This window comes from Urocampus carinirostris, chromosome 17, assembly GCF_059441175.1.
Source record: "Urocampus carinirostris isolate Australia breed hairy pipefish chromosome 17, RoL_Ucar_1.0, whole genome shotgun sequence".
Taxonomy (NCBI): Eukaryota; Metazoa; Chordata; class Actinopteri; order Syngnathiformes; family Syngnathidae; genus Urocampus; species Urocampus carinirostris.
The window spans coordinates 34,066,832-34,094,193 of record NC_142365.1 but is presented as its reverse complement, the minus strand read 5'-3'; the positions used below and the strand labels follow the sequence as shown (position 1 = coordinate 34,094,193).

At 39.7% G+C, this 27,362-nt stretch overlaps 1 protein-coding gene across 1 annotated transcript in view; it reads left to right on the top strand.

Annotated features, from left to right (window-relative positions):
• uvrag (UV radiation resistance associated gene) overlaps positions 1 to 27,362 on the top strand; it is a 112,244-nt gene that overhangs the window by 67,458 nt on the left and 17,424 nt on the right. Inside the window, exons 9-13 of the mRNA XM_088321605.1 lie at positions 1,378 to 1,462; positions 2,905 to 2,992; positions 3,202 to 3,262; positions 10,764 to 10,929; positions 21,047 to 21,122. Coding sequence (XP_088177731.1) covers positions 1,378 to 1,462; positions 2,905 to 2,992; positions 3,202 to 3,262; positions 10,764 to 10,929; positions 21,047 to 21,122 — 476 coding nt within the window. The remainder of the gene's footprint in view (positions 1 to 1,377; positions 1,463 to 2,904; positions 2,993 to 3,201; positions 3,263 to 10,763; positions 10,930 to 21,046; positions 21,123 to 27,362) is intronic.

Below are 27,362 nucleotides of genomic sequence, written 5' to 3'. Positions count from 1 at the left end.
TGGAGCAAATTTTCCCACGACTAAATAACTGAAAACTTGTTCATTTGTTCCCGGCCTCCCCAAGAGCATCCAACCTTAATAGCTCTTAAACCTCATCATCTCATCTCATCTCATCAGCACCGCTTATCCTCAGTAGGGTCGCGGGGGTGCTGGAGCCCATCCCAGCAATCATCGGACAGTGGGCAGGGGACACCCTGAACTGGTTGCCAGCCAATTGCAGGGCACACGGGGACAGACAACTCATTCGCTCATTCACACCTAGGGACAATTTGGACCAGCCAATTCACCTGACATGCATGTTTTTGGAATGTGGGAGGAAACCGGAGTGCCCGGAGGAAACCCACGCAAGCACAGGGAGAACATACAAACTCCGCACAGGAAGTCTGGAGCTGGATTTGAACCCACGCAAGACCTTAGAACTGTGCCGCACACGCGCTAACCACTGCGCCGCCGTGCTGCTCTTAAACCTATCCCTGATTATTAAACACACAACCAAATAGCAATTCAACATAAAAATAAAGTAATTCGATAAATATGATAAATATATACTAAAAAATTACATTAAAGCCCCGGATTCTAGTGGTAACGTCTGGACATTCTTGTTACTTTAATTTCCCACATATCGGGCAAAATTGTTACTCGAAAGACATGTTGTATCTCGAATTTCTCGTAGCTCCAATATCTCGTAGTGGATGTATCACTGTATTTAATTTAAAACATGTATTAGTGTCGCATAATTTTTTTTTATTTAACTATAATGTTTGTGACTTGCACATTTAACAAATTCAGTTCTTTACATGAAGGAGTAGTTACATTATTTTTTACATTCCCATTACATTAGTTCTATATTTTAAGTTACATCTGGCCCTTTGGGGACAGCCATTACATTGAGGTGGCCCTTGATGAAAATTAGTTGGCTGTAAATGCTCAAAGGGTCAGGTTTTATTACAAAGTCTCACTATTATCGCATAAAGAAGTAACATTACTTAGACTTATTTATGGGAAACAAGTGTTTGAGAAGGAGGAAGAAAAATCAGGTAATGACCTGACATCAAAAGGCTTGTAGATTTAGAAAAGTGATAAACAAGGTTGAAAAAAAGGCATTTTTTAAATAAGGAATCATTCATTAAACTTTGCAGACTCATGATATCCCACCAAGGATGGACTTTCACTCAAACCTCCTGAAAAGGTCTCATTAAAAAGTTACTGCTTTCAGTCTGTTTTTTTTCTTTGCAAATTGTATGCAATTTAGCTTTGTGCTGGCACATTTTTCAAATGAAACACTATTTGCTTCCAAGTACATTTTGACTATATGTTCAAATGTAGTGAGACAGAACAGCATTAAAATATATTTTCCTACTATTTAATGTCTTCTAGAGGAAAAGTATTCAGCGCAACATGAAAGTCTAAAGGAACAAAAGGAATCCTTAAGCATGCTGCTTAACGAATGCACTGCAAAGAGGTATGTGAACATTTTAATTTTTCTATGTAATCCGTATTTAATCCATTGACCAGACTGGAGATTTTTCAATGTGTTGGCTAGAGTCTGAAATTATAGCATGGTCCTTTCATGAAATCCGATTGCAAAATTTGGCCAGAAGTGCATGTGGGTCAAGACAACACGGTGTGATTGTACATAGTATTTTGAAGTCATCGTCTGCATAGTTAAGACTACAAAGCTACGTGGCCTTACTTACCTATGTAACCGCGTCAATGGTGCCGCTCAAGTTTCCGTTTCTGTTAGGGGAACCTGCTTTTTCGGCTCAGCTCACTGAAAAGAGGCAGCTCTTTCAGCTCTCAAACAGCTCTTTAGATTTTTTTTGATTTTTTTTTTTTTTGCTTAATCCCTATTTTACCAACTAACATTATGCACAAAATGACTTTAATATGGAAAAAAAATAAAGCCAAAAAAATAAAAGAAAATACAAAAGGGAAAGAGAAAAAAATAATTAAAAAAGATATATAAAAAGGATAAAGGAAGAAAAAAGCTAGGAAAAATGAAACAAAATATCCCAACAAAAAAATAGGATTAAGTAAAAAGAGAGGAAAAAATGAAAAAGTAGGGAAAAAAAATATAGAAAAAAGAAGTAAAATGTTGGGGGGAAAAGATCGAAATAGAGAAAAAAATAATTAAAAAAAACAGGTTTTGGGGACACCCTGTAGTACATCAAGTCAATATTTTTGGCAACACTGCACTCCCTCTAAAAAGTATGGTTAACCACTGTTCTGTATTGTGTAACTAACTTAATACACAAAATGTTAGCAAATTGGATTAAAAGATGCACTTAAATTGAACACTTGTCATGTAAAAGTTGTACAGTGTACAGTAAAAAAATTGCAGTTTTTTTTCAACGTTTGGCTAGGGGTGTGATGTATATTTTGTCACTCGTGCAAACGTCACTAAAATGAGTTCGTATCTCATTTTGGGGTGAAATGATAGAACAGTAAAGCACCGAGAAGTTGCACCTTATATAAAAATTCCTTTGAGCAAGTTTAAAATACTTACTTTGCCCAAATGACTCAACCTTTTCTTACTAACCAGGACATGAGTGTTGTGAAGACGTCATTTTGCCAAAGTAAATGTAAGAATATTTTTAGAATAATAATTTGGCAGTACAAAAGGTTTTTTTGTAACAAAATGTTTATAAAGTACAGTATTTGCGTTTTGTTAAACAAATATTTGAGCCTTTAAATTGGGTTTGTTCTTGAATGATAAATACAAAATAAATAAAGGTTTCTCCTTAGCGGGTTTTGACAATTGCGGGACGATTTTGAAACACAACCGTGCTTCCGAACACTCATTTTTGGTCACACTACACAATACAGAAACATCTAAAGGTAAAATATTGTACACTGTCCCTTTTAGCCTTAGTGTTGGTTTTGTGTGGGTTGTTATCTCCTTAGAGATCAGTTCTTGAAGTTCAATGCCCAACTGACGTTCCGCTGCCGCCAGCTTCTTTCTGAGCTTTCCTACATTTATCCCATCAATGTGGTGAGTGCAAAGCTATTGTTCAACAAGTAGTCACTATTTATTATTATCAGAAGTATATATTGTAAAAAAGCTTTCTTGGTACCCTTGATCTTTTGTTTTCAAAATCTCTAAATTATTTCATTGTTTAATGCCTCTCTGTTTAAGGATTTATTTTTTATTTATTTTTTTAAATATGTGTGTAACCGAAAACTTGTATTCTAATTCCTCAGGCAACTCCGTTAGATTATGTTATCTGCGGAGTGAAGCTGCCAAATTCAGAAGACTTTCAAGGTAATTTATTGTTTACCAGCATGTGCTTGATCGATCATTATCGCTTGGATGAGTTGCAGCAAGGAATGTTGAACAAATAATATATATCGGCTACAATGCAGCTTTTAAACGGTAATCTAGATGTAGAAATTTACAATTACTTTTTTACAGTTGTAAATGTGGAAGTAAGTTGGGGAGAATGTCAAACTGCTGAAATACAGTTTTGATGTGCATAATAAAAAAAAAAAAAAACACTTGCATGACTACCGTGAATTGAAATTACAGTATTTTCCGCACCATAAGGTGCACCAGATCATAAATTGCTCCCTCCACAAACAGATTTTGCCGATGTATGTTTCATATATTGGGTGCACTGAACTTTAGGGCGCATGGAATTAAAACTACAGTAAGAGCGAGGGTTGCATAACATTTTTTTAAAAAAAAACATTATATTAAATATTTTTTTTAACATAGAACATAAATTAACAATTTGGCACCTGGATTCAACACTAAAATTAAAATATAGCAACGATCAATTACCATATTAACCACAATAGGGCTCTTGAAGACAGCTGTTTCTCACCGGCAGAACAGTTGCAGTATACAGTATCATTTAACAACAATTCGAACTCATGTACATCATTTAGTACAAAACGTTACCATAAACAAAAATCTTCATGGCAAAACACAGGTACAGCAATTAATATATAAGATACTGATTTTATTATCTTGTAGACAAAGGAGGTCCAAATCTCAGTGTGTTTTGTGCAATATATCTCGGGAGTTGCACTTTTTTTATTTAACTCTTGTGCATGTTGAGTCTGTTAAAAATTGTATACAGCTACTGAATTGAAACGTTTTGAATTGGATTCAAAATGCAGCTAGTTGAGCATTAAAGGGAATATTGTTACTTGGTTCTGGTTTTTCCGGTCGTTTCGTTTTTTTCAATTGTGGCAAATTAATTATATCTTTGGTTTAAAATACACAATCTTTTCATACAACAAATTTGAAATGTGGATTTTTTTTTTTTTTTTCTTGATTGCATTTTTTAAAACGGTGGGTCCGGAAGTCAAACAAGTTGAGAACCGCTGGTCTAATGAACCCAGTTCAACCGACTAAAAAGCTAACAAATATAAATTCCCATAAGATCAGAAAAATAAGGCATTATCTTGACCATTAAGTATTTATGTAAATAAATGCAATCCGGAAGAATGCAAAACATCCATATATCCATCCATTATCTTCCCTTTATCCGTGGTCGCGTCACAGGGGCAGCAGCCTTACAGAGAAGCCCAAACGTCCCTATCCCCAGCCACTTCCTCCAGCACATCCGACTGTATGCCAAGGTGTTCCATGCCAGCCGAGAGACATAGTCTCTTCGGCGTGTCCTGAGGCGTCCCTTCCGCCGGTGGTACATGCCCAAGGGAGGTGTCCAGGAGGCATCCTTATCATATGCCTGAGCCACCTCAACTGGCTCCTCTCAATGCGGAGGAGCAGTAGCTCTACATAGAGTCCCTCCCCAATGACTGAGCCTCTCACCTTATCTCTAAGGGAGAGCCCAGCCACCCTGCAGAGGAAACTCATCTCAGCCATTTGTATCCGGGATCGTGTTTTTTCTGTCATAACCCACAGTTCATGACCATAGGTGAAGGTAGGAACGTAGATAGAGAGCTTTGCCTTTCGGCTCAGCTCCTTCTTCACCATGACCGACGGGTGCAGGGTCCGAATGACGGCAGAGGCTGCACCGACCCGTCTGTTGATCTCTCGTTCCATCCTACCCTTACTTGTGAAGACCACAAGAAACGTGAACTCCTCCACTTGGGGGAAGATCTCATTCCCAACCCGTAGGGAATATGCCACCCTTTTCCGGCCGCTTTACACTCTGCTGCGAATCACTCCAGTGAGAGCTGGACATTACGGCTTGAGGAAGACAACTGCACCACATCATCTGCAAAAAGCAGTGATGCAATGCTGAGGCCCCCAAACCGGACCCCTTCCCCACCAAGGCTGCACCTAGAAATTCTGTCCATAAAAGTTTTGAACAGAATCAAAGGTGACAAAGGGCAGCCCAGGCAAAGTCTCACTCTTACCATAAACTAATCGGATTTACTGCCGGCAATGTGGACCAGACTCTGGCACTGGGCATACAGGGACCGCACAGCACAGATACGGTACCCCACACTCCTGTCTAATGCCTTCTCCAAGTCCACAAAACACATGGATAGGTAAACTCCCATGCACCCTCAAAGACCCTGCAGAGGGTGTAGAGCTGATCCACTGTTCCACAGCCGGGACGAAAACCACACAGCTCCTCTTGAATCCAAGTTTCGACTTCTTGGTGAACCCTCCTCTCCAGTACCCCTGAATAGACCTTACTGAAGCCGCACTCCGCTTGGCCAGACGATGCCTGCCAGCTGCTTCGAGTCCCACCGGCCAGGAAGGCCCGATAAGACTCCTTCAGCTTGACTTGATCCCTCACCGCCGGTAACCACCAACGGGTCTGAGGGTTTCCGCCGCGGCAGCCAGCGACTACCTTACGGCCACAGCTCCAATCAGCCGCCTCAACAATGGAGGCACGGAACTCAACTCAACTCGACTCGGAATCAATGTCCCCTGCTTCCTTCGAGGCATGGAAAAGTTTTGCCGGAGGTGTGAATTAAAACTCCTTCTGACAGAAGATTCTGCTAGCCGTTCCCAACAGACCCTCACAACACGCTTGGATCTGCTGGGTCAGACCGGCATTTTCCCCCACCATCGGAGCCAACTCACCCCGAGGTGGTGATCAGTGGACAGTTCCGCCCCTCTCTTCGCCAGAGGGTCCAGAACATGCGGCCACAGGTCTGATGAAATGACTATCGACCTATGGTCTAGGGTGTCCTGGTGCCAAGTGCACCTATGGTCACCCTTATATCTTAGGGGCCGGTCACACAGACATTTGCGGCTGAATCACGGCCAGAAATTTCTGACTTTGAGGCGGACGCTATAGGACGCATTGAGATCGCCATTCAGACGAGTTACGGCAGTGCATAACACGAGGTCGGAAATTCGCGCGCGGGTGGCAGCGCGAAAAAATATTGCGCTGTTCAATTCTTGAGAGCGCGTAGACACAGCCTTTCACGAGTTTATCGAGGCAGGACCGCTGCCGTAAACTTCTGGCCGTGAAGCAGATGTCGTTGGGCGCTGTTGGACGTTTTGAGACCGCCATATAGACGAGATAGAGCAGTGCTTTACTCGCGGTCGGAAATTTTCACGTGGTTGGCCGCGTTCAAAACTTTTGAGCTGCTCAAAAGTTTGAGCACGTGTTAAACCGCGTGCCGCACACGTGGTCAACACGAGGTAATGACGCGGAACGACGTGCTCTGGCCGCGGCCAGGGCGTAGTTACACATGGGTAGGACGGGAAATTTCAGCGGGTAATCGTGGGCGGAGCATGGTAATAGCATGTTCTGCGCCTGTATCGCGGTGTTATTACGTGAAATTAGCGTGTTACGCGTGTGACAGTCAAACGCCTTTCTCCGCGTATATACAGCGCGATTTGCCGAGCACACCATTGTGCTCGTGACGTCAAGGGGGTGAACATGGATCACCGTCAGCGTAGTTTCTCTTCATTTCTAATAAATCTTTCGGTGCATTAACAATGGTCGTAGCAAGGCTTTGATGCTAGGTCCTTAGCTTGGCCTTTTGGCCGAGAGTAAGAGTCCCGGCTCCTAAGCTTTGTAACGTGTTATGAACTGATCGATAATGAATAATTAGAAAAATAGATAAAACAATTACCCTCAATAAACCCCTCCCCGTCAGCGTAGTGATCTCGTCTTAACCCATATTTATTTCTTGACATTTCTTTTCAAGATAATAAAATAAATATGATGCCATAGCTTGAAATCTTGATATTCACGGGACTGTGTCTAGAGCGTTAATGAATTCTACAGCCCGATAAATACATTCCTGCCGAGATTTGCATTTCCTCGCTTCTCCAACTATTTATACCTCGTTTTATCTCACTTATAGGAAATGTAATGGCGAACATATAACCAAATTCACTTCGTCTTGCAATCGTTGGGAATGTAATACAACATAATCCATTCCGTCTTTATTTTTGTTGTGAAGGTAATCGAACGGTAAATCCTTCCCCCCTCGCGTGAACGCGCATTCTGCTGCGCTTTCATCAGAAGCGATCGTATTCTATATTAAACGCTTATTAAAACAATAAAGCGAGCTAATTATAATAATTGGGAGATCCTAGTCTATATAACGCGTTTATTTAAACAATAAAGTGCGATCGTATTCTACAAAATGCGTTTGTTAACGCGGATGAAAAGGTCAAAAGCGATCGCAGCAGAATGCGCGTTCACGCGAGGGTGTGTGTGTGTGCTTGGGTGTTGCGTAGGAGTCGGATTTGGGCACAACACCGGCTCGGGAGCTTTTATACCCGTGGTCCACACGAGAAAATGACGCGATGAGGAAGCGGAACAGTCGCCGGCGTCTTTTTTCCGGCCATACCACAGACGAACGGCGGGTTGTCAAATTTTGCGCATTTTCCATCCCGGGCAACCACGGGCAAAAAAAAAAACGCAAAATTTTAGCCGTGATTCAGCCGCAAATGTCTGTGTGACCGGCCCCTTAACATGGTGTTCGTTATGGACAAACCATGGCAGGTGCAGAAGTTCAATAACGATACACCACTCGGGTTTAGGTCAGGGGGGCCGTTCTTCCTAGTCACGCTCCTCCAGGTCTCACTGTCATTGCCCACGTGTGCGTTGAAGTCTCCCAGCAGTACGAGGGAGTCCCCAGGGGGTGCGCTCTCAAGCACACCCTCCAAGGACTCCAAAAAGGGTGTGTACTCTGAACTGCTATTTGATGCATAAACACAAACAACAGTCAAATAATACAAAAACCAAAAGTATAATTGGAAGTTGCATTTAATGTTTACATCCCCCTTCTTCTTCTCTGGTTTATATAAAAAAAACGAATGTCTAAAAATGTCTTTTTGGGGATTTTTACATTGACCTACTGAATCCAAACAATCATACTATTATTGAAAGTGTTGTGATCATACAATGAATACCTTAGGTATGCAACCACTAATTACAAAGCCTACCAGAGTTACAACAAGCAGTGGAACCCTTATATCATTGGAAACGATACACTCAAAAAACGAGAAAAAAATTGTCTATAAAAGATTACAAACCAACCAAAACATAACTGATAACAATAATGATCTCAGTCAACAAAACTTAAGGCAAATTTAAGCCGCAAATGATGTAAATCGGGCACAGGTAGAGCACTTGTCTTGGGATCAAGAGGTCGCAGGTTCGATTCCCGGCTCCTCCGTGTTATATGTCGAAGTGTCCTCAGGCAAGACACGGAATCCCTCACGCCCCCGATAGCAGGTAGTTGCCTTGCATGGCTGACACTGCTATCGGTTAGTTGGTGTAAAAGGAAAAAGTGTGAAGCATATGTAAAGCGCTTTGGTAGGTCTTGACTTGAAAAGCGCTATATAAATGCAGACCATTTACATTTAAACTTAGCATATGATTATTTAATTGAAAAAGTCTAATCAAAACACAATTTCCACTGTCCAGTCCACAAAACAACACATCAAAATAAAGCAAAGCTGTTGATCTTGAATGCATTATAACCATGTATATAACGATTAGTCAAGAGAAAAAAATAAAAGCATTTTCTATCGCTCACTAAACTACGGCAAAATGAAGTGCAAGGAGAAGGAACAAACAAAGAAATAAATATACAATGATTACTGGTGTATGATACAATCATGAACCATGGTCATCTAAGGGGCTGTGGAAAACCTCTTCAGGGCCGTATGTGGCCCATCAGCCTTGTCTTTGAAATATTTCAAGACACATGACATGTCTTTACTGTTTGTCGTGCTTTTACTGTATGTAAGGCTTTTACTGTATGTCTTGTATATATGTCAGTTGTATTACTTCAGTATTTGCCGGTAGGTCACTCAAATCCAAAGTTTTTACTGTCATATCCACAGTAAAGAACCACATTTCCCTGCACAATGAAATTCAGCGTAATGAAAATAGAAACTTAGAAACTATATACATGTATACTTAAAATAATATCACGAATATTAAAAAGATGAGTTAAGGCAACGGGCTGTCCTGCATTTCACACATCTGTACCTCCATCCTGAGGGCAGAAGTGTTAACTGTCTGTGTTGTGGGTGGGGTGCTTAATGATGCAAGCAGCCCTCCTGTTGACTCTGCGGTGGTGTATGCTCTGCAGAGAGGGCAGTGGAGTCCTGGTGATCCCCTGAGCATTCTTAACCAGTCTCTGCAAGCGTTTGCAGTCCATGGCTGTGATGTTATTTTGAGTTAAAACTTTTGGGTATATCTGCACTTTATTGTCTTCAATGTCTGCGCATGGGAGAGTGTAAAACCAAATTTTGATTCCTGTATGTCAAGTACATCTAAGTAAATAGGCTTTAACTTATGTAAATTGGATGATCATTTTACTAGCTTTCCATTGTAATTGGCTTTACTCATCAGACAGATAAAATAATCCATTTAAAATCCCGCATATCAGTTTAAGCTTTGATTGCTTATAGCAGGGTCTCCAACGTGGTGGCTGCGGGCACCAGCGGGGCCCCCTAAGGACCGTTGAGATGCCCGCAGACTTATTCTGAAAATAGCTCACCAGTGCAGTCATCCTCATTTTCTAGTAAAAAAATTTTTTATTGGTTGACTATTTAACTATTTAACCCTATATTCATAATTAACCTGGTAATAACATACTAACAACATAGTAATAACATGATAAGTTTCTTTTACAAATTCAAATAAATTCTAGTTTATGGGCTTCATAGACAAAAATAAATCTATTGAAGCATTGCTAATTATTATTAAGCAATTGAGAATGAGAAACTATTCATGTATTAAACAGATTTATTTATTCGTCTTTTCATTGATTTATTTTAAAGGAAATACAACAAACTAAATTCTGATTTATGGGTTTTATAAGGTGAATGAGCAAAAATATGTGCAGCTTTGTTTGGCTAGCCGTCTGGCTAGCTTTTAAGCCTTTTTAACCATTTAGCAAGCTCTCCAGCTATCTTTTTACATTTTTTTGCACGCTATCATTTTAAATTTTCTTTGCTAGTCATCAAGCTAAATTTTGGCGTCCTTTCTAGCTATACTATCTGGCTTTTTTTTTTTTTTTTTTTTTTTAAGTTTTCTATCTGGTTTTTACTTTTTTTTTTAGCTAACTTTCTAGCTCCCTTTTAGTTTTTTACCTGTTAACCTGTCAGCTAACTATCAAGCTACCTTTTTAGCTATTTAGCAAGCGTTCTAGCTAAGTTACTATTTTAGAAATGTATATAAAACTAGGTGCCCTGTGCACTAACTCGTAACAAAAAGTAGTTCCACGCTTGAAAACGGCTGGAGACCTATGGATTAATACAACTCATTGAAAATGTCTTGCAGTGCACAATTATGGCTTCCCAATTTAATGCAATTTGCACTTAAATATGTATTCCTGTTTTTTTTTGTCTGCAGCAAAGGATGATGGGAGTGTAGCAGTTGCTCTGGGATACACTGCCCACTTGGTCCTGATGATCTCGTGCTTTCTACAGATTCCACTTCGGTATCCAGTGATCCATAAGGGTTCACGCTCCTCCATTAAAGACACCATCACAGACAGACTCACTGAAAAGGAGCGAGAGTAAGTTGTAAACATGTCATCATATTGACATACATTACTTTTAATGTATATTTGAACAAAGATCATGATATGAAGGTTTTTGAGACTGGTTTCATATGCTACACAATGTATCCTTCAAACACATTATATATACATACATTTATATTTATTCATTGTCAGGACACCTTTAGTTTGGTTGAAAGCTATGCAATAAAATTATCAACGATTTGTAAGAAATAAACTGTAATTTACAAATATATTTTCATTACTTTGTATTTTACCAAAACGATTTACGGACAGAATTTTAAAAATTGAAATATCTAACATCTTTGCCTTTTGAAATAGTTAACAAAAATTGACTTAGCCCCAAATTTTATAGTGATCTGCATAATGGTTTGCATAAAATTTGTAGAGAATAGCAAGCCAGTTCTGATTTTAAGCGATGAGTTCTGTTTTAAAGCGATGTTTGCCAAAGTTAGGAAAAAAAGGTCCCCCAGCTTTTGCCGGCATGTGACTCTTTTATAAAATGTGCCATTAGTTTTAGCCAAAATGGTAACATCCCCATCACGACCTAGGCCTCAATGTATAGTTTTTTATTTTAGTTTTACTCCGTACGCTGTAAAAATGTAGCTAATGGCAGATGAATTTAATCATTAAATATTTTATTAATTTAATGATCAAAATGGTATACCATCTGATATTTTGCCTATTCCAACTATAATTTTTAATATTTTATTAGACAAACAAAAACAAATAATAATTATACTTAAAATTAGCAAATTTATCTTTCAATTTTTCGGAAATACTGTTGTTTTTTTCTGCTCTGTACATCTTTTATGTTTCTGTATTATTATTATTTGGTGTAGTGTCATTGACTTATTTACTTATTTACTCCTTAATACCCTAATATCATTAAAACCATAACTTTAGCTACAGCAAGCTATTTGCTTGTAGATGAGCATTGACATTTCTTCAGGCACATTTGTCTTTGCACTAAGAAAGACATTTGGGAGCAAACGTGTCAAGAAAAAGTGAGACATAATCTGACCTAACAATAAAATGACCAAATTGTGATTAGGTCATGACAATAGCTGGAGAGATTCATTTTATTTAAAATGCCCTGCTGATACTATATGCATTTCTGGTTTCTCTGTGGAAAATATTCACACAAGGATCCAACATTATAAATAAACCTTTTGACTGTCTGCTTGACGGACAAAACAATCCACCAGAGCCCTTTGAATCGCATGCTACAGTAAAGTTCCAGGGCCCCAATATGCGTTTATGACATCAAATACAATGTTTGCAGACTAAAAACCCAGAGCCAGTATTAACAATGTTACAAGGGTAAATGGTCTGGTCTAGTACAGACACTCTCCTTTTTACGACCATTCGACTTAAGTAAACGGTAGATACGATCGTTTTTTTCAGTATGTCGGAAAATATTCGGATATTGCTGTGATTTTGTATTGTGTGCACCTTTTTCGGAGAACAGGACAGTACTGTAGTGCTTCTTTCCGCCGCTACCGGCGAGTGGCGCTGTGAGAGGTCACCCAGCATCCACCCGGAAGAAAGAAAATCCGCTTCCTCTCCCTATTTCGTGTGCAAACATTCTATACTGTATCTCCAGCGCGCTAAGAACTTTGACATTTTTATTGTTTACTATCTCGTGCATCCATTTAATATAGTTGGTGTAAAGTGTAAAGAAGAGGTAAGCTGTTTTTTTTAAAAGTGGAATAAGAAAGCTTGATGCGGTTGAGAAAATGGTTGGATCGCTTTTTTTCAGCAACTTTTTACCAAGGAGGGAGTAGCCTAACTCGCCCGCTTTGAGACTGGGAGGTCGGTGGTTCGCGCCCCGGCCGAGTCATTCCTAAGACTTAAAAAGTGGTCGGCGGCACCCTCTGTTGGCTGCGGCTGCATCGGCTCGCTACAACGGGTCAGGTGCAATCGACATTTCGTTCTGTGTACATTGTTACACAGAATGACAATACAAGGAAATTATTATTATTATTATTATTATTATTGAAGCCCATCTTCCAAAAGTAAGCTAAACTTAACTTAATTTATCTTTACAGAGCATATTATTTTATGAAATGTTTATTTTTTTTTAGTACGAAACAATACAAGTTACTTATAAAAGCCTTACACAAACATACAGTCGTATGCAAAAGTTTGGGTACCTCTGATCATTTTCAAAATGTTCCTTTATAAATCATTGGTTGTTCGGATCAGCAATTTCAGTTAGATATATCGATTAGCAGACAAACACATTGATATCTGAGAAGGAAAATGAAGATCATAGGAGTGACAGTAAGTGTGCCATAATTACTTTAACAAAAGTAGGCATGTGCATACATTTGGGCACCCTTGTTGATTTATTGATTTTAAATACCCTTAGCACTAATTTTTGGAAACACAAAATTTGCTTGGCAAGCTAATTGGCCCTTGACCTACATCCATTGATGAAGCCAATCATGAGAAAGGGTATTTAAGTTGCAAGTTGTTCTCCTCTTTGCATCTTCTCTGAAGAGTGGCAACATGGGACTGTCATGGGGACTGTCAAATGACCTGAAAACAAAGATTGTTCAACATCATGGTTTAGCAGAGTATACAAAAAGTCAGTTTCCACTGTGAGGAAAATATTGTGGAAATGGAATTCCACAGGCACAGTTCTAGTTAAGGCCAAGAAAAATCTCAGATAAGCAGAGGCGAAGGATGGTGAGAACAGTCAAATTCATCTTACAAACAGCTCCAAAGACCTACAACATGATCTTGCTGAAGATGGTGTCACTGCGCATTGTTCAACTATTCAGCGCACTTTGCACAATGAGCTACTGTATGGGAGAGTAATGCGGCAGAAGCCTTTTCTGCGCACATCCCTCAGAGTCGTTTGAGGTATGCTAAAGCACATTTGGACAAGCTAGCTTCATTTTGTAATAACGTGCTGTAGACTGATGAAACTAAAATTTGAGTTATATGGACATAACAATGGGTGGTATGCATGGCGGAAGAAGAACACAGCATTCCGAGACAAACATTTGCTACCCACAGTAAAATTTGGTTCCATCATGCTGTGGGGCTGTGTGGCCAGAGCAGTTACTGGCAATCTTGTTAAAGTTGAAGGTCGCATGGAATCAGTCAGTATCAGCAGATTCTTGCGAACAATGTTCTAGAATCAGTGACAAAGCTGAATGTACCCCGGGGCTGGATACTTCACCAAGACAACGACCCCAAACACTGCTCAAATTCGACTAAGGCAGAGGAACAAGTACAATGTTCTGGAATGGCCATCTCAGTCCCCAGACCTGAATATTATTGAAAATCTGTGGTGTGATTCAAAGCAGGCTGTCCATGCTTGGAAACCATCAAACCTGACTAAAGTGCAGATGTTTTGTAAAGAATAATGGTCAAAAATACCTTCAACCAGAATCCAGACCCTCATTGGAAGCTATCGGAAGTGTTTAAAGGCTGTTATTTCTGCAAAAGTTGGATCTACTAAATATTGATATCATTTTTCTGTTGGGGTGCCCAAATGTATGCACCTGCCTACTTTTGTTTAAGCAATTATTGTACATTTTCTGTAAATCATATAAACTTCATTTCACTTCTCAGATATTACTGTGTTTGTCTGCTATAGGATATATTTAACTGAAATTGCTGATGCGAACAACCAATAATTTATAAAGGAAAATCTTAAATTATCAGGGGTGCCCAAACTTTTGCATACGACTGTATATAAACCTTAAACACAAAATATAGCACTGAAGGAACTTACGAACAAATTCAACTTACGAACGATCGTCTCGTTTGTAAATAGGGCAGCGTTTCTATAGCGCTTTTCAAGTCACTGGAGCCCTCGCAAAGCACTTTACAATGTGCTTCACTCTTACCCCTTCAAACACACATTCAAACACAGATTGCGGCGTCAGCCATGCAAGGTGCCTACCTGCTTAGGTATTGCCTAATAACACTTCAAAAATTAACTCGGAGGAGCTGGCAATTGAACCCCGAAGGTCTTGAAAATTTTAAAAAGTCTTATGTTTGTTAATTGAAATGAAGGCTTTGAAAAGGTTTTACATTTTGTCTACAAGTCTCAAATTTAACTCTGAAAAATATCTTAATTACTCTCGTCCTTATCTGTGTTATAGAGCTGATAACCGTACAATAAGTAAACTAACAAAATGATAGAGCATTGTGTAGTAGAATTATTTCATTTTCACTGACTTTGGCGATCTCTGATTGATAAATGCAATGTGTCGGTCAGAAAATCCAGATTACCGCATTTTTGAAAATGCAGCATTATGTTGCAGCTTTACGTGCAGTCGGTCTCTAAACCGCTGAGTAACTTTGGGATGGGAAAGTGTATGTTTAACCTGTTTTGTTGGAGCTGTGGCGCTACCAGGGGGTGGCCAGGAGTGGGCACGCTCTCACCCCCCCCCCCCCTTGTATTTGGTGGCCATCCCGCTTGCCTGTATATGATGGATCGTTGTGGCATCAGTTATGCATTTCATCCTAAATGTACAGCCAGGCAAGCCATTGCTCCTCACCTTCACAGTAGTCCCCCCGTCCACCTGCCTCTTTTTCCATTACCACGCCCCCATCGATGTGATTGGCCGATTACATCAGTCGTCATATGCCGATCAGCCCCTTTATCCCTCAAAAACGTGCATTAAGAACCATACACAGGGTAAGACATCGGGATCATACTAATATTTTGTTCATGCAGTCTAAATTATTACAATTGGATGATTTAATACATTTTTTTACTCCACATCTGTTATTTAAGGTCAACAAAAACATGGTGCCAGAAAACATCCAAAAATTATTCAAAGAGGGAAATTATAACTTGAGGGGCTGTAGTAAATTCAAAATCCCAAAGGTGAGAACAACCAGGAAAAGTATGTGTGTGTCTGTGTGTGGAGTAAGACTTGGAACAATTTACAAGACGAGATCAAACAATGTCCAATTATTCACGTGTTCAAATTTACATACAAAAAAACATTACTGGCGGAATACAGGGATGAAGAAAATGGGATATGAGTGAGATTGGAAATACTGCGTTTAAAACTATGGTTAACTTTGTTGTTTTTGTTGCTATTATATCATAATTGGGGCGGCAGTGGCTCAGGAGGTAGAGCGCTCATCTTGGGATCAAGAGATCGCAATTCGAATCCCAGCTCCTGAACCCCTAATGCCCCCAATAAGCAGGTTAGCGCCTTACAGGGAGCAAAAACAAACAGACTCAGAGACAGTTTCTTCCCCACAGCCATTACCACCCTAAACAGACACCGCACAAAAAACTGAAAACTCTTGCAAAAAACTACCTCACACGAATGTAAAATGGTACTCACGTACATGCTGACTGCACTATGTTGTTCACTGCTCAAAACAGACACCGCACAAAAAAACTGAAAACTCTTGCCAACACTACCTCATACGAATATAATGGTACTCATGTCTATGTTCTTGCACATGTCGACTGCACTATGTTTACTGCTCACCTTGCACAATATCTGACCATTTATTTTTTCTGCACTATGATGTCTATGTATGCACCAATGCATATGCTGACTATTTTTTTGCACTATGATGACTTTTGCGCCAAATGCAATATTGCACAACCCTTACGATACCACTGTATGTAACATCCCACATGCCGACATTTCTTGTGTAAATACCATGTAAATTATAACTATAGCCTTATCCCCCTTGTTTTATAACCTTATCTTCTCTGTTCCTTTATCTTCTTGGCTCATACCTCACTGTGAATGTGTAAAACTGGAGTGTCGTGCCCAATTTCGTTGTCACAATATGTTAACCCATTTTGTAACAATGACAATAAAGGTATATTCTATTCTATTCTATTCTATTGGGAAATGTGAAGCACACTGTAAAGCGCTTTGGGAAGTCTTGACTTAAAAAGCGCTATATAAAAAAAGATGCAGATCAACTGTTATTATAAATATTATTTTTTTGTGTTATTATCATTGGTGCCGCAGTGATGTTTGCTACCGTATTTTCCGCACTATAAGGCGCACCTAAAAGCCTTTATTTTTTTCAAAAGCTCACCATGCCCCTTATAATACAATGCGCCTTATTTATGGATCAACATTAAGTTTTCCAACTAACTTGCAGCCGCCGACTCGATTTTCCCCCGAACGCCAAGTAGTACGCGGTGGATGGTGGGATTTATTTACCGGCGTTTCATTGGCTAACCAATGTGTCAATCATCAGTTGAATCGATCACTATTGGCTAAAGTTATTCGGAGGTCAAGAGGCGGATCCTTCTTATCATTTACAGACTGCCATTGGCTCAAACGGCAAACAAAGCCTGCAATTGGCCGAAAAAGATGTGTCAATCATCAGTTGAATCGATCACTATTGGCTAAAGTTATTCGGAGGTCAAGAGGCGGATCCTTTTTATAATGTACAGGCTGCCATTGGCTTAAACAGCGAAACAAAGCCTGCAATTGGCCGAAAAAGATGAATGCGTATAGCATGTGGCCGATGGCATAGAGAAAGCATTTTTTTCTATTCTGTATTTGTAAATATTGTATTCTCCTGGATTTACTACCCTCACGGATATAAGAGGACATTGCCTGCACATTATTATGAACACAATGACTTCGGTGAGCTATTCCCGGTTTTATATTGTCTTGTTTCAGACTGAACTCGATGTTTCTGTGATAAGCGGTGCAGATAAAGGATGGAATGGAGTGTCTATTTTTAAATTAAACTCAATTCCAAGTGTTTATTGTCATATGCACAGTAAAGTTGCGAGCGAAAAAGAAAATAGATACGAAGGAATGGTTATCATTTCTTGAATCCCAAGACTTTAACCTTCCGAATGATGGAACGATGCATTTGAGTGACATCTTACGGACACCGCATTCGCACGTGTTCTCGACACGTATTTGCGTCTTTGCAAGCTTTCGGAATGTTAAGGGGGTAAGAAGTTGGACTGAACTATCTGACTGTTTTGTCCACGTTCCCATTGTAGCGCCTTATAATCTGGTGCGTCTTATATATGTCAAAAATAGGACCAAAAACTATTTTTTCGGGGTGCGCCCTATAACCCGGTGCGCCTTATAGTGCGGAAAATACGGTAACTGTTAAAGTTAAACATTATATAAACCCTTTGGTGGCAGTATTACTCAAGTAAAAACAGATATTAAGTTTTAAAATCTCCCTCGAGGATGAGCCAGCCCTGTCGGGATGGCATGTTGCCAAAAACGTGTCACCGACAGAACTGGGGACTTCCGGTGAGGTGTGGTTTTATTGACACAAACAGGAAAAGGAACACACATGAGCGCGACTTCACAACAAAAGAATATAAGATTGATAAACGTATAAAAGATGTAATTAGACTAATGTTTGAAAGGTGACTTTATGTGTGTGTGTGTGTGTGTGTGAGAAAGATTGTTTTTATATTTAGGAATATAAAAACGAGTTATTTTCATTGCATTGAATTCTGAGAAATGCACATATCCAAAACGGCCAACTTTACAGTAACAAGTGGCATTATGATGTTGAGGGATGGGTATTACAAAGATTAGTGTATAAAATATGTGATTATTGTAATTATTATAATTATTGATATCTGACCTATGTAATAAGTATATCCATAAGATTTCGTTATTTTAGACACAAGAGGAGAAGAGGATTTGTAAAATGTATTTGATAGGGAAGATAAAGATAGTAGGGAAAATAAGCATCTGCTTCTGACTACCCCTTTTCGAACATGTTGTAATATTATTTTGTTGTTGACTCATTGTTTTTGTCCTGTTTTTATTTTAATGTTCAAAATAAAGTTTTCATTCATACGCATGCAAGCATGTTAGCATTTATATTTGTCGCTCATCATTCATTTATTATTTCATTATCATTTCAGTTATTTGTATCATGGATACCATCTGTTATATTAGTTAACTGGCGGGCGTTTACTGCAACCGTATTTTACTAATATTGTGCAGTGCCATGCTTACATTTTTTGGCTTTTAGTTTTGATGTGCCACCCAAAGATTTTAAGTGGCTCATCTGGCCACCGCTAGGAAAAATTCATGGAGTTGCCTCTGTGGTCGAGTAAATTAAAGTATAACTGGCTTCAGGCTGTACCAGTGATTGAGTGGAAGGGGTCGCCCAGTTGATGCCCGAATCCTTTGAGGATGTGCCACAGTCGTGCGGCGAGGTAACAGAGGCAGTTGGGGACAGCCCTCTGTCACTGGGTTACCCAGCTCTCGTCCATAACCCGTCACGTCGGGGATAATGGAGGTAGTCGGGCGCAGACCTCTGTCACGGGTCGCCTGGCCAACGTCCGCCACCTAGGATGGTTCGGGTTAACTCCCACACAGTGACCTGCGCCTGCCCGCCAGGAACCTGAGAGGACCGCAAGCACACACGGGACAGGGTTCGTACAGGTGCTTGAAATCCTTGAAAATGCTTGAATAGTGAGTTTGAGTTTTCAAGGTCAGGATAATGGTTGAATTTTGGGTGAAGTGCTTGAAAATGCTTGAAATTGTTGCCTTTGCCATGTTTCTAGGCAGTCTGACTACAGGCGACACAATAAATGTTTTTTTTTGTTTTGAAAAGTGTGTGAGAATGACGCCAACTTGTCATTATGGCATTGTCATGTGAAGCTTCACTGCCCCCTACTGGCCGCACCTGGGAGGACAGCTCTATTTAGAAAACGGGCTCTTTTGGCCCAGCTCACTGAGAAGAGACAGCACTTTCAGCCTTCAAACGGCTCCTCAGATATGTTTTTTAATTATATATGATCAATAATAATAAAACAATATGCACCAAATGATTTAGTAATTAGTTATTTCATATTTTTTGCGGGGATCCTTGAAAAACACATGAAATATAAATTGAAATAGTCTCAGATCTACAAAAGAAATTTGTAAAGTACAAAACAAATTTAACTTTTTACACACTGAGCAGATATAAAATCAAACATCACAAAATCCTTGTAAATGCAAAACATTAAAATAAGAATTAAAAATATTTACTCCCCATTGCCACGAATAATGATAAAATGAAAAAAAAACTATTTACTATTCTATTTCATTCTATTTAGTCGCATATCCTCTGGAAAACCAGCAAAAAATAAAAATAACTTAATGTTGTACACTTGAGAGGGACGGTGTGCATTGGTTGTAACTATTTTTTAATCCTTTTTTGTTGATTTTAGCTTTGTTTACATTTGTCATTTTTCTTCACTTGCTCTCTCGTTTGTCTCTTATTTGTATCTCATACAATCTACTACTCACACGGACCAGCGCGCTCACTTTCACGACCCCAAAGCTGTTTGATCACGAAAACATTACTAGATGTCCAAAAACTTTGCTAAACAAACTAAAAAGTGCCATATAATTCAAGTGCAACGAACAGCATCAACCAACAAATATGAACATATTGTTGAAAAAACTTTAAAATAAAAGAATACTGCAATTACACACTTGGGAGGTGTTTCAAGCATCCATTCAACCATCATTCATTCACATGCACTCGTTCACATGGGTCTCACATAAAACTAAAAGCAAAAGATCAGCAGTCTCTACGACTGGAAGATTGAGTGCTCTCATCTTCCGAGCATTCATTATCAATTAAAGGACACGAAGTCTGACTCATTTTTCTGCTATTTTACATGCAGTACTTTCTTAATTGGTCTTCCGTATTGTACTCAATTATTACCTAACACCTATAGAGCCCTTACTGTGTTTGTAAACAAGTGAGACATATTAAAGCTGTGCATGGATTGTTGAAGCAAAATGCATGTCAGATTATAGCAGCCCATTAACATTAAAAGATCGTAGATAATAGATGGGAACAGCTCAAAATACACAAAGTATGTGCTAGCAGCAAGATGGCGACTTTATTTTAGTCATCAAAGTCAACAAAAAACGTTGGATTTCTTATTTTGAAGTTACTGGAAAAACTGAAAAATTGGCTTTGAAGGTCAGGTTTATAAGTGCTTAAATTTTGCCATGAAAAGTGTATAACCCTGTTGTTCATACCTACATTGTAAAGCTGGAAGGGCTTTGAAAGTACTCAAAGACTGTATGTGTTTAAACGTTTCAGCTTTTGTTGCAAACAATAATTTGCTTGAAACATTTTTTCCGCCTTTTGTCATTTACAGATTTCCATTGTACCTCAGAGGAGAACGTTTTCATTTTGAATATGGCGTCTACTTGCTCAACAAGAACATAGCTCAGGTAAAATATCAACACACGTTCATGATGATTGAGTGCAGATTACATTTGAAATGTTAAACAAATGTTAGAAAAGCCTGGAGACATTAATTACTTCAACTTTTTACCACAAGAATCAACCAGAATAAACGATTCCTTATCAACAATGAACTACAAACAAAAAGTTATATGGACAGCTACCATAGCATTCATCAATGATATCTTATTGCTGAAAATAACAAAACTTGAAATAACAGCAGCAAGCAGAAGACTACTTGAAAATACTGTAGGTGCAACAGAAATAACAGCTGAACAGCATCATGCACACACAAACGCACACACGCTTTAATATATTCGCCATCAGTAAATGGTTTTCTGTGCTTTGCTATGCAGTGAGCAATGTGAGTTTGCTTCAGTGGTCTGTGTTTGCCACACGTTTTGATGTCTCCGCCTTGTCAGACTTGTCCTTGAATTCACGTTCATATTTCATCTCGTAATGACGTTTAACACTTGATGTGCAAGGTACAACGCTCTCGCGGCATAATGCACAAAACAGCACGGTCATTTTTTTTCCCACAAAGCCCCTGTCCTCTGTCCACGCTGGTTGGAAAAGCCGTGATTTTTTTCGCTGGAGGAGCTGCCATGATTCATTGATTTACCGCGCGCCTGTGTTTCTGTGGCTTGGTTAAAACACTGATCTCTCCTCTTCGGGACACCGTGCAGACACACACTTACACACGGAGCAGAGGATCAGGGCGCTATCGTAAAGCCCCTAAACAACACGGCGCGCAACTGAAAATGTCTAAATTTCAGGTTAAAAAAATGTACATTTAATAGAAAAAAAGAACATTTTTATTTTGCAGTGCGCTCGCATGCCACTGGTTAACTCGTCGCATGCCACTGCTGGCACGCGTGTCATAGGTTGCCTACCCCTGGTATAGTCTCAGTCAACCACTAAAACATAAAGCCGTTTAGAAAATCAAATTTATTAGAAAATCGCAATGACCCATCACTGGTGAGCAATTTTCAAAACCTGTCAACGGGCTATGCAGGTGCTCTTAGGGCATTAATTGGTGCCCGCTGAAACCATGTTGGAGACCCCTGCTCACATTTTTTTTAATTTCAAGATGGTTACAAAAAATACCTAAGGCCTAGTGTGTAATATTTGACCAATTGTTGTCTAATACTGCAACACTGTGGCGCTGGTTTTCGTTCACAAACATGGCGACTACTAGGAATGGATTCCACAATGTAAAAGAAATACCGTATTTTCACGACTATAAGGTGCAAGATATTTTTCCCCCTATATTTTGCATATACAAGGCGCACCGGACTATATGGCGCTATAGTGGGAACACAACAAAACAGTCAGAGATTTCAGTCAAACTCATTAACCCCTTAACATTCCGACTGCTCGCAAAGAAGCAAAAATGTCTCAGACACATACGGACACAGTGTCTGTACTATGTCACCAATCACTCAAATGCGTCATTCCACATATCATTAGGAAGGTTAAACTCTTGGGATAAAAGAAATGCCAACCATTTCATGTCAAGTCAAGTCATTTTTATTTGTATAGCCCTAAATCACGAAGAGTCTGAAAGGGCTTCACAGATTATTACACTATATTACACAGACTATTTTTCAGCCGACGAGAAGAGTAGGTTATTCATATGCTATGGAGTAGAAGTGAGTTTTAAGCTTAGATTTGGAGATGGAAAACGCTCTCGAACCAGCAGAACACTTCTTTGCTCTTGGGATCACCAGAAGACCGGCACTCTCAGATCGTAGGCTTTGGACCGGGACATAGGGGGAAAGCAGATCTGAAAGATAAGAGGGAGCAAGTCCATGTATGATTTTGTATAATACTAAGAGAACCTTGAAATCACATCTAGGCTAACTGGGAGCCAATGCAGGTTATCCAAAATCGGTGTTATGTGATCGTACTTTTTTGTCCCAGTTAAAAGCCTCGCTGCGGCATTTTGTACCAGCTGAAGAGACTTGATTCTAGACTTCGGGAGACCAGAGAGTAGTGCATTACAGTAATCGAGACGGGAGGTAACAAACGCATGAATTATAATTTCCGCATCCGACTGAGACAGTATTGAACAGATTCTAGCAATGTTACGAAGATGGAAGAAAGCGGTTCTAGTAATTTTCTTTACATGCATTTCCAAGGATAGATCAGGGTCAAACATGACACCTAAATTTTTAACTGAGTCACTCTGTGTGATGTGACATTTGTCAATGTTCACAGCAGTTTTTGAGAATAAGTCACGGCATTTAGATGGACCAATGACTAATATTTCGGTCTTTTCAGAGTTAAGACGCAAGAAAGCAGTAGAAGTTGATATTGTACTTGCGAATAATATCACCTAATGGAAGCATGTAAATGCTGAAAAGAAGGGGGCCAAGCACTGAACCCTGCGGAACACCACAGGTAACATTAAAGGGCTTAGATGTCATTTCGCCATATTTAACACAGTGCGTCCTATCTGAGAGGTAGGATCTGAACCACGAGAGGACGGTTCCTGAGAGACCAATCCATTTTTCCAACCGTTCTAGTAGGAAATTGTGGTGCACTGTGTCAAAAGCAGCACTAAGATCCAGCAGCAGCAAAAGTGATGAGGCGCCAGAATCCATTGCCAGTAGGAGATCATTTGTTACCTTGATCAGAGCTGTCTCAGTAGAGTGGTTAGCCCTGAATCCTGATTGCATAGATTCAAAAAGGTTATTCTCGGATAAGAAATCATTCAGCTGCTGTGCCACTATTTTTTCAAGTACTTTAGAAAGGAAAGGTAGGTTTGACACAGGTCTATAATTACACAAGATTTCTGGATCAAGGTTGGGTCGTTTCAGTGTGGGTTTAATAACGGCGGACTTAAAAGCTGCTGGAACTACACCTAAGGAGAGTGATATGTTTATAATATTTAGAACTGAAGGTCCAAGGACGCCAAAAAGACTTTTAATAAGTGAACCTGGGAGCGGGTCGAACTGGCAAGTTGTCGGTTTGGCCGCATTCACCACCTGTTTGAGATCATCAAGTGACAGTTCACTAAAACTGGACAATTTCCCTGGACAGCCACCCTAGATTTCAGCCCTTTAACATGTGTGGTATTAATAATGTCTTTAGCAATTTCTTCCTGTATGCATTGAATCTTCTTAGTAAAGAAGACCATTAAGTCATGAGCAGAGTGCGTCAAACTATCTGCGATAGTCTGTTGCCTTGTAAGCGATGCTACAGTGTCAAAAAGGACTTTGGGATTGTTCTTTTGAGACGCAATCACCTTCGAAAGGTAGGCCGATTTTGCAGAGGCAAGGGCCGCTTTATACTTTAACAAGCTGTCACACCAGGTTTGATAGAAAACCTCAAGCTTGGTATCGCGCCATTTTCTTTCCAATTTCCTGCATTCTTGTTTAAGGGTTCTAGTTTCATCAGTAAACTAAGGCGTGCGTCTTTTAGGACATGATTTTAGCTTTATGGGCGCTATTGAATCTAGGACACTAGTCAGGGTAGTATTGAACTCATTCATGAGTGAGTCAAGCGAGCCATTGTATGAAGGAAAGGACGCAACTGCTCCAGGAAGGAGTTCAAAGAGCTCAGAAACTGTGCCAGTGCTTATATTGCGTCCGCTAAATCCTTCAGCTTTTTTAACACTACATTTAGCTAGCACCTCAAATGTAACTAAATAATGATCTGAGATAACGGTAGTACACGGTAACACCATAATGTTTGAGGTTAAAACTCCTCAAGTCAGAACCAAGTCTAGCGTGTTTCCATCTTTATGGGTTGGCAAATCAAATTGATTTAATCAATCAGTTAATTAAAACCAAATGCATCAATTAGAGACCGAAAAGCAACAGTAAGTGAACTAAGTGGGGAGTGGGGAGTTCATATGAATGTTAAAGTCCCCCATAATTATTATTTTGTCTGCATAGGTTACTAGTTCAGACAAAAGTTCAGCAAATTCGTCTAAGAAAGTTATGTATGGCCCAGGTGCGCGATAGATAGTTATTACATAAATTGACAATAGAGAGGACCGCATCAAACGTCATGTAATTATTAGAGGTACGAGGATTAAATTTGAGCGTTTTTTCAGAAATGAGCGCGACACCGCCGCCCTTTTTCAACGTGCGTGCTACATGGCTACTCACGTAGTCTGGGGGTGAAGCATAATTTAGCGCTAAATACTCATCCGGGCGTAACCAAGTTTCACAAAGACCGATACAGTTAAGTTTATAATCTCGAATAATGTTTTTAACAAGTAAAGCTTTAGGAGCAAGCGATCTAATATTTAAAAGACCAAATTTTAGCTTTGCTGAATCATTTGACTTAGCTGAAGTCTTTGTAGTCATTGTAGAGATCGTCACAAGATGTCGCCGTTCGTGAGCGTTGAGTATAAAGCGTCGGTTGTCCGGCGAGGAATGAATGGTGGAATTAGTCACATCCTCGCGTCCTTCTTGCTCCTTCGACTTCGCACGCTTCACACATTTACCCGCTCGGCAACCACGCTTCTGTTTTCTGTCTTTATGGCGCCGTTGTCGTCGTTTATTAGGAGGAATAGTTGTCCACAAGGATGCCAGATCTCTTTGAAGCTCGTTCGGTGTATCATAGGCAGTGTAAAAAGTGCCTGAAAAGTCGAAATTTAGACGCCCACCCAACCGAATAAGTTCGTCCCTACTGTAAGTATTTTTGGCCACGAATGTGTCCAAAAAAGAAAGCAAAAAAGACAAGAGAACGGTAATAAATAGAAGATTATCTGGAGAGCAACTAGCCGCAGCATCCATGCGCGCCGCCATTTCTTAGTTTCTATTTCCTTTTTCGCTGGCAACTGTGTGGACAGCAAAGTAAGAATTTCATTGTGCAGGGAAACGTGGTTCTTTACCCTGCATATGATAATAAACACTTGGAATTGAATTGAATTTAAAAATAAACTAATCACAGAAACATCAAGATCAGTCTGAAACAAGAAACTGGGAAAATATAAAGCTTCAATAATAATGCGCAATCATGGTCCTCTTACATCTGTGAGTGTAGTAAAATCAAACCGTGTAAAATATTTACACGCTCCAAAACACGCAATAATACCAACAAATACATAAATAAATCCGCCGAGAAGCATCTGCATCAATGGACGTTGCTTGCTGCTAGCGGTCTGTTTAGCCCCATAATTCCTGTTTACAAATACGGACTAGTAAAAAATGTTTTCTCTATTGCGTAGCGCAACCTAACATGTGATTCACATTCATCTTTTTCGGCCAATTGAAGACTTTGTTTTGCCCCGCTGTAGCCTATGCGAGGCTGTAAATGCTAAGAAGGACCCACCTCCTTTACCTATGAATAACTTTAGCCAACAGTGTCCGATTCAAATGATTGAAACGCTGGTATATATATCCCAGCATACACCGCGGACTACTTCACCTACAAGGGAAAATCTAGTCAGCGGCTGCCTGCCTTAGTTGCGAGACCTTGCGACTCAATACTGATCCATATATAAGGCACACTGGATTTTAACACGCATGGTCAGCTTTTGGGAAAAAAAGGCTTTTAGGTGCGCCCTAAAGTCGTGAAAATACGGTACATGTTTCTCTACCTATGATTTCTTATAAAAATTCAAATTGGTTCGATAGTTCTTGTATTTTGTATTTACCTGCCATTTAAATCAATGTTTTTTTTACTGTTGAGTACCACTTGTGGGCACTAAATACTGGGCACTGTCTCTTTAAAAATCAAAAGGAAAATGTACCGTCTACTAAATCACTTGTGGGCAAATTACGACCAGAGTCTTATGGGGCCGGTCAAGTTTTTTACTGCAGCCCGCCAAAGGAAATTGTTGAAAATATGAGAATATTTATTTGATGGTTCACCCACCACATTTTACGATGATAAAAGTACTACGAATGAAATTAGTAGTTCTCTTCTGTGGTGAGGGGCCCTCTCCCTATGGGAGGTGTGAGAATTCTCCCACAGTGGTCCGCTGCGTGTTGTAAGCGGCGACTAAAGTGGAGGGAGCAAAGGGACTGGGGACCCTCTCTTTTCTCTCTACTGCCGAAGAGACGGCAAGGCAAAGAAAGGGGGGCGGGAGACCGAAAAGTCTTGCAAACCCTAGCTATAGGGTCACTAAATGTGAGAGGATGTGGAAGTAAAGCAACTGAGTGCAAGAAAGAGGAGATTGTAAGGATGATAACATAAAGGAAGGGTACATGTGTTAGCTTTGAGTGAAACAAAGATTAAGGGAAAGGGTGAATTGCAGCTTGGAGGTA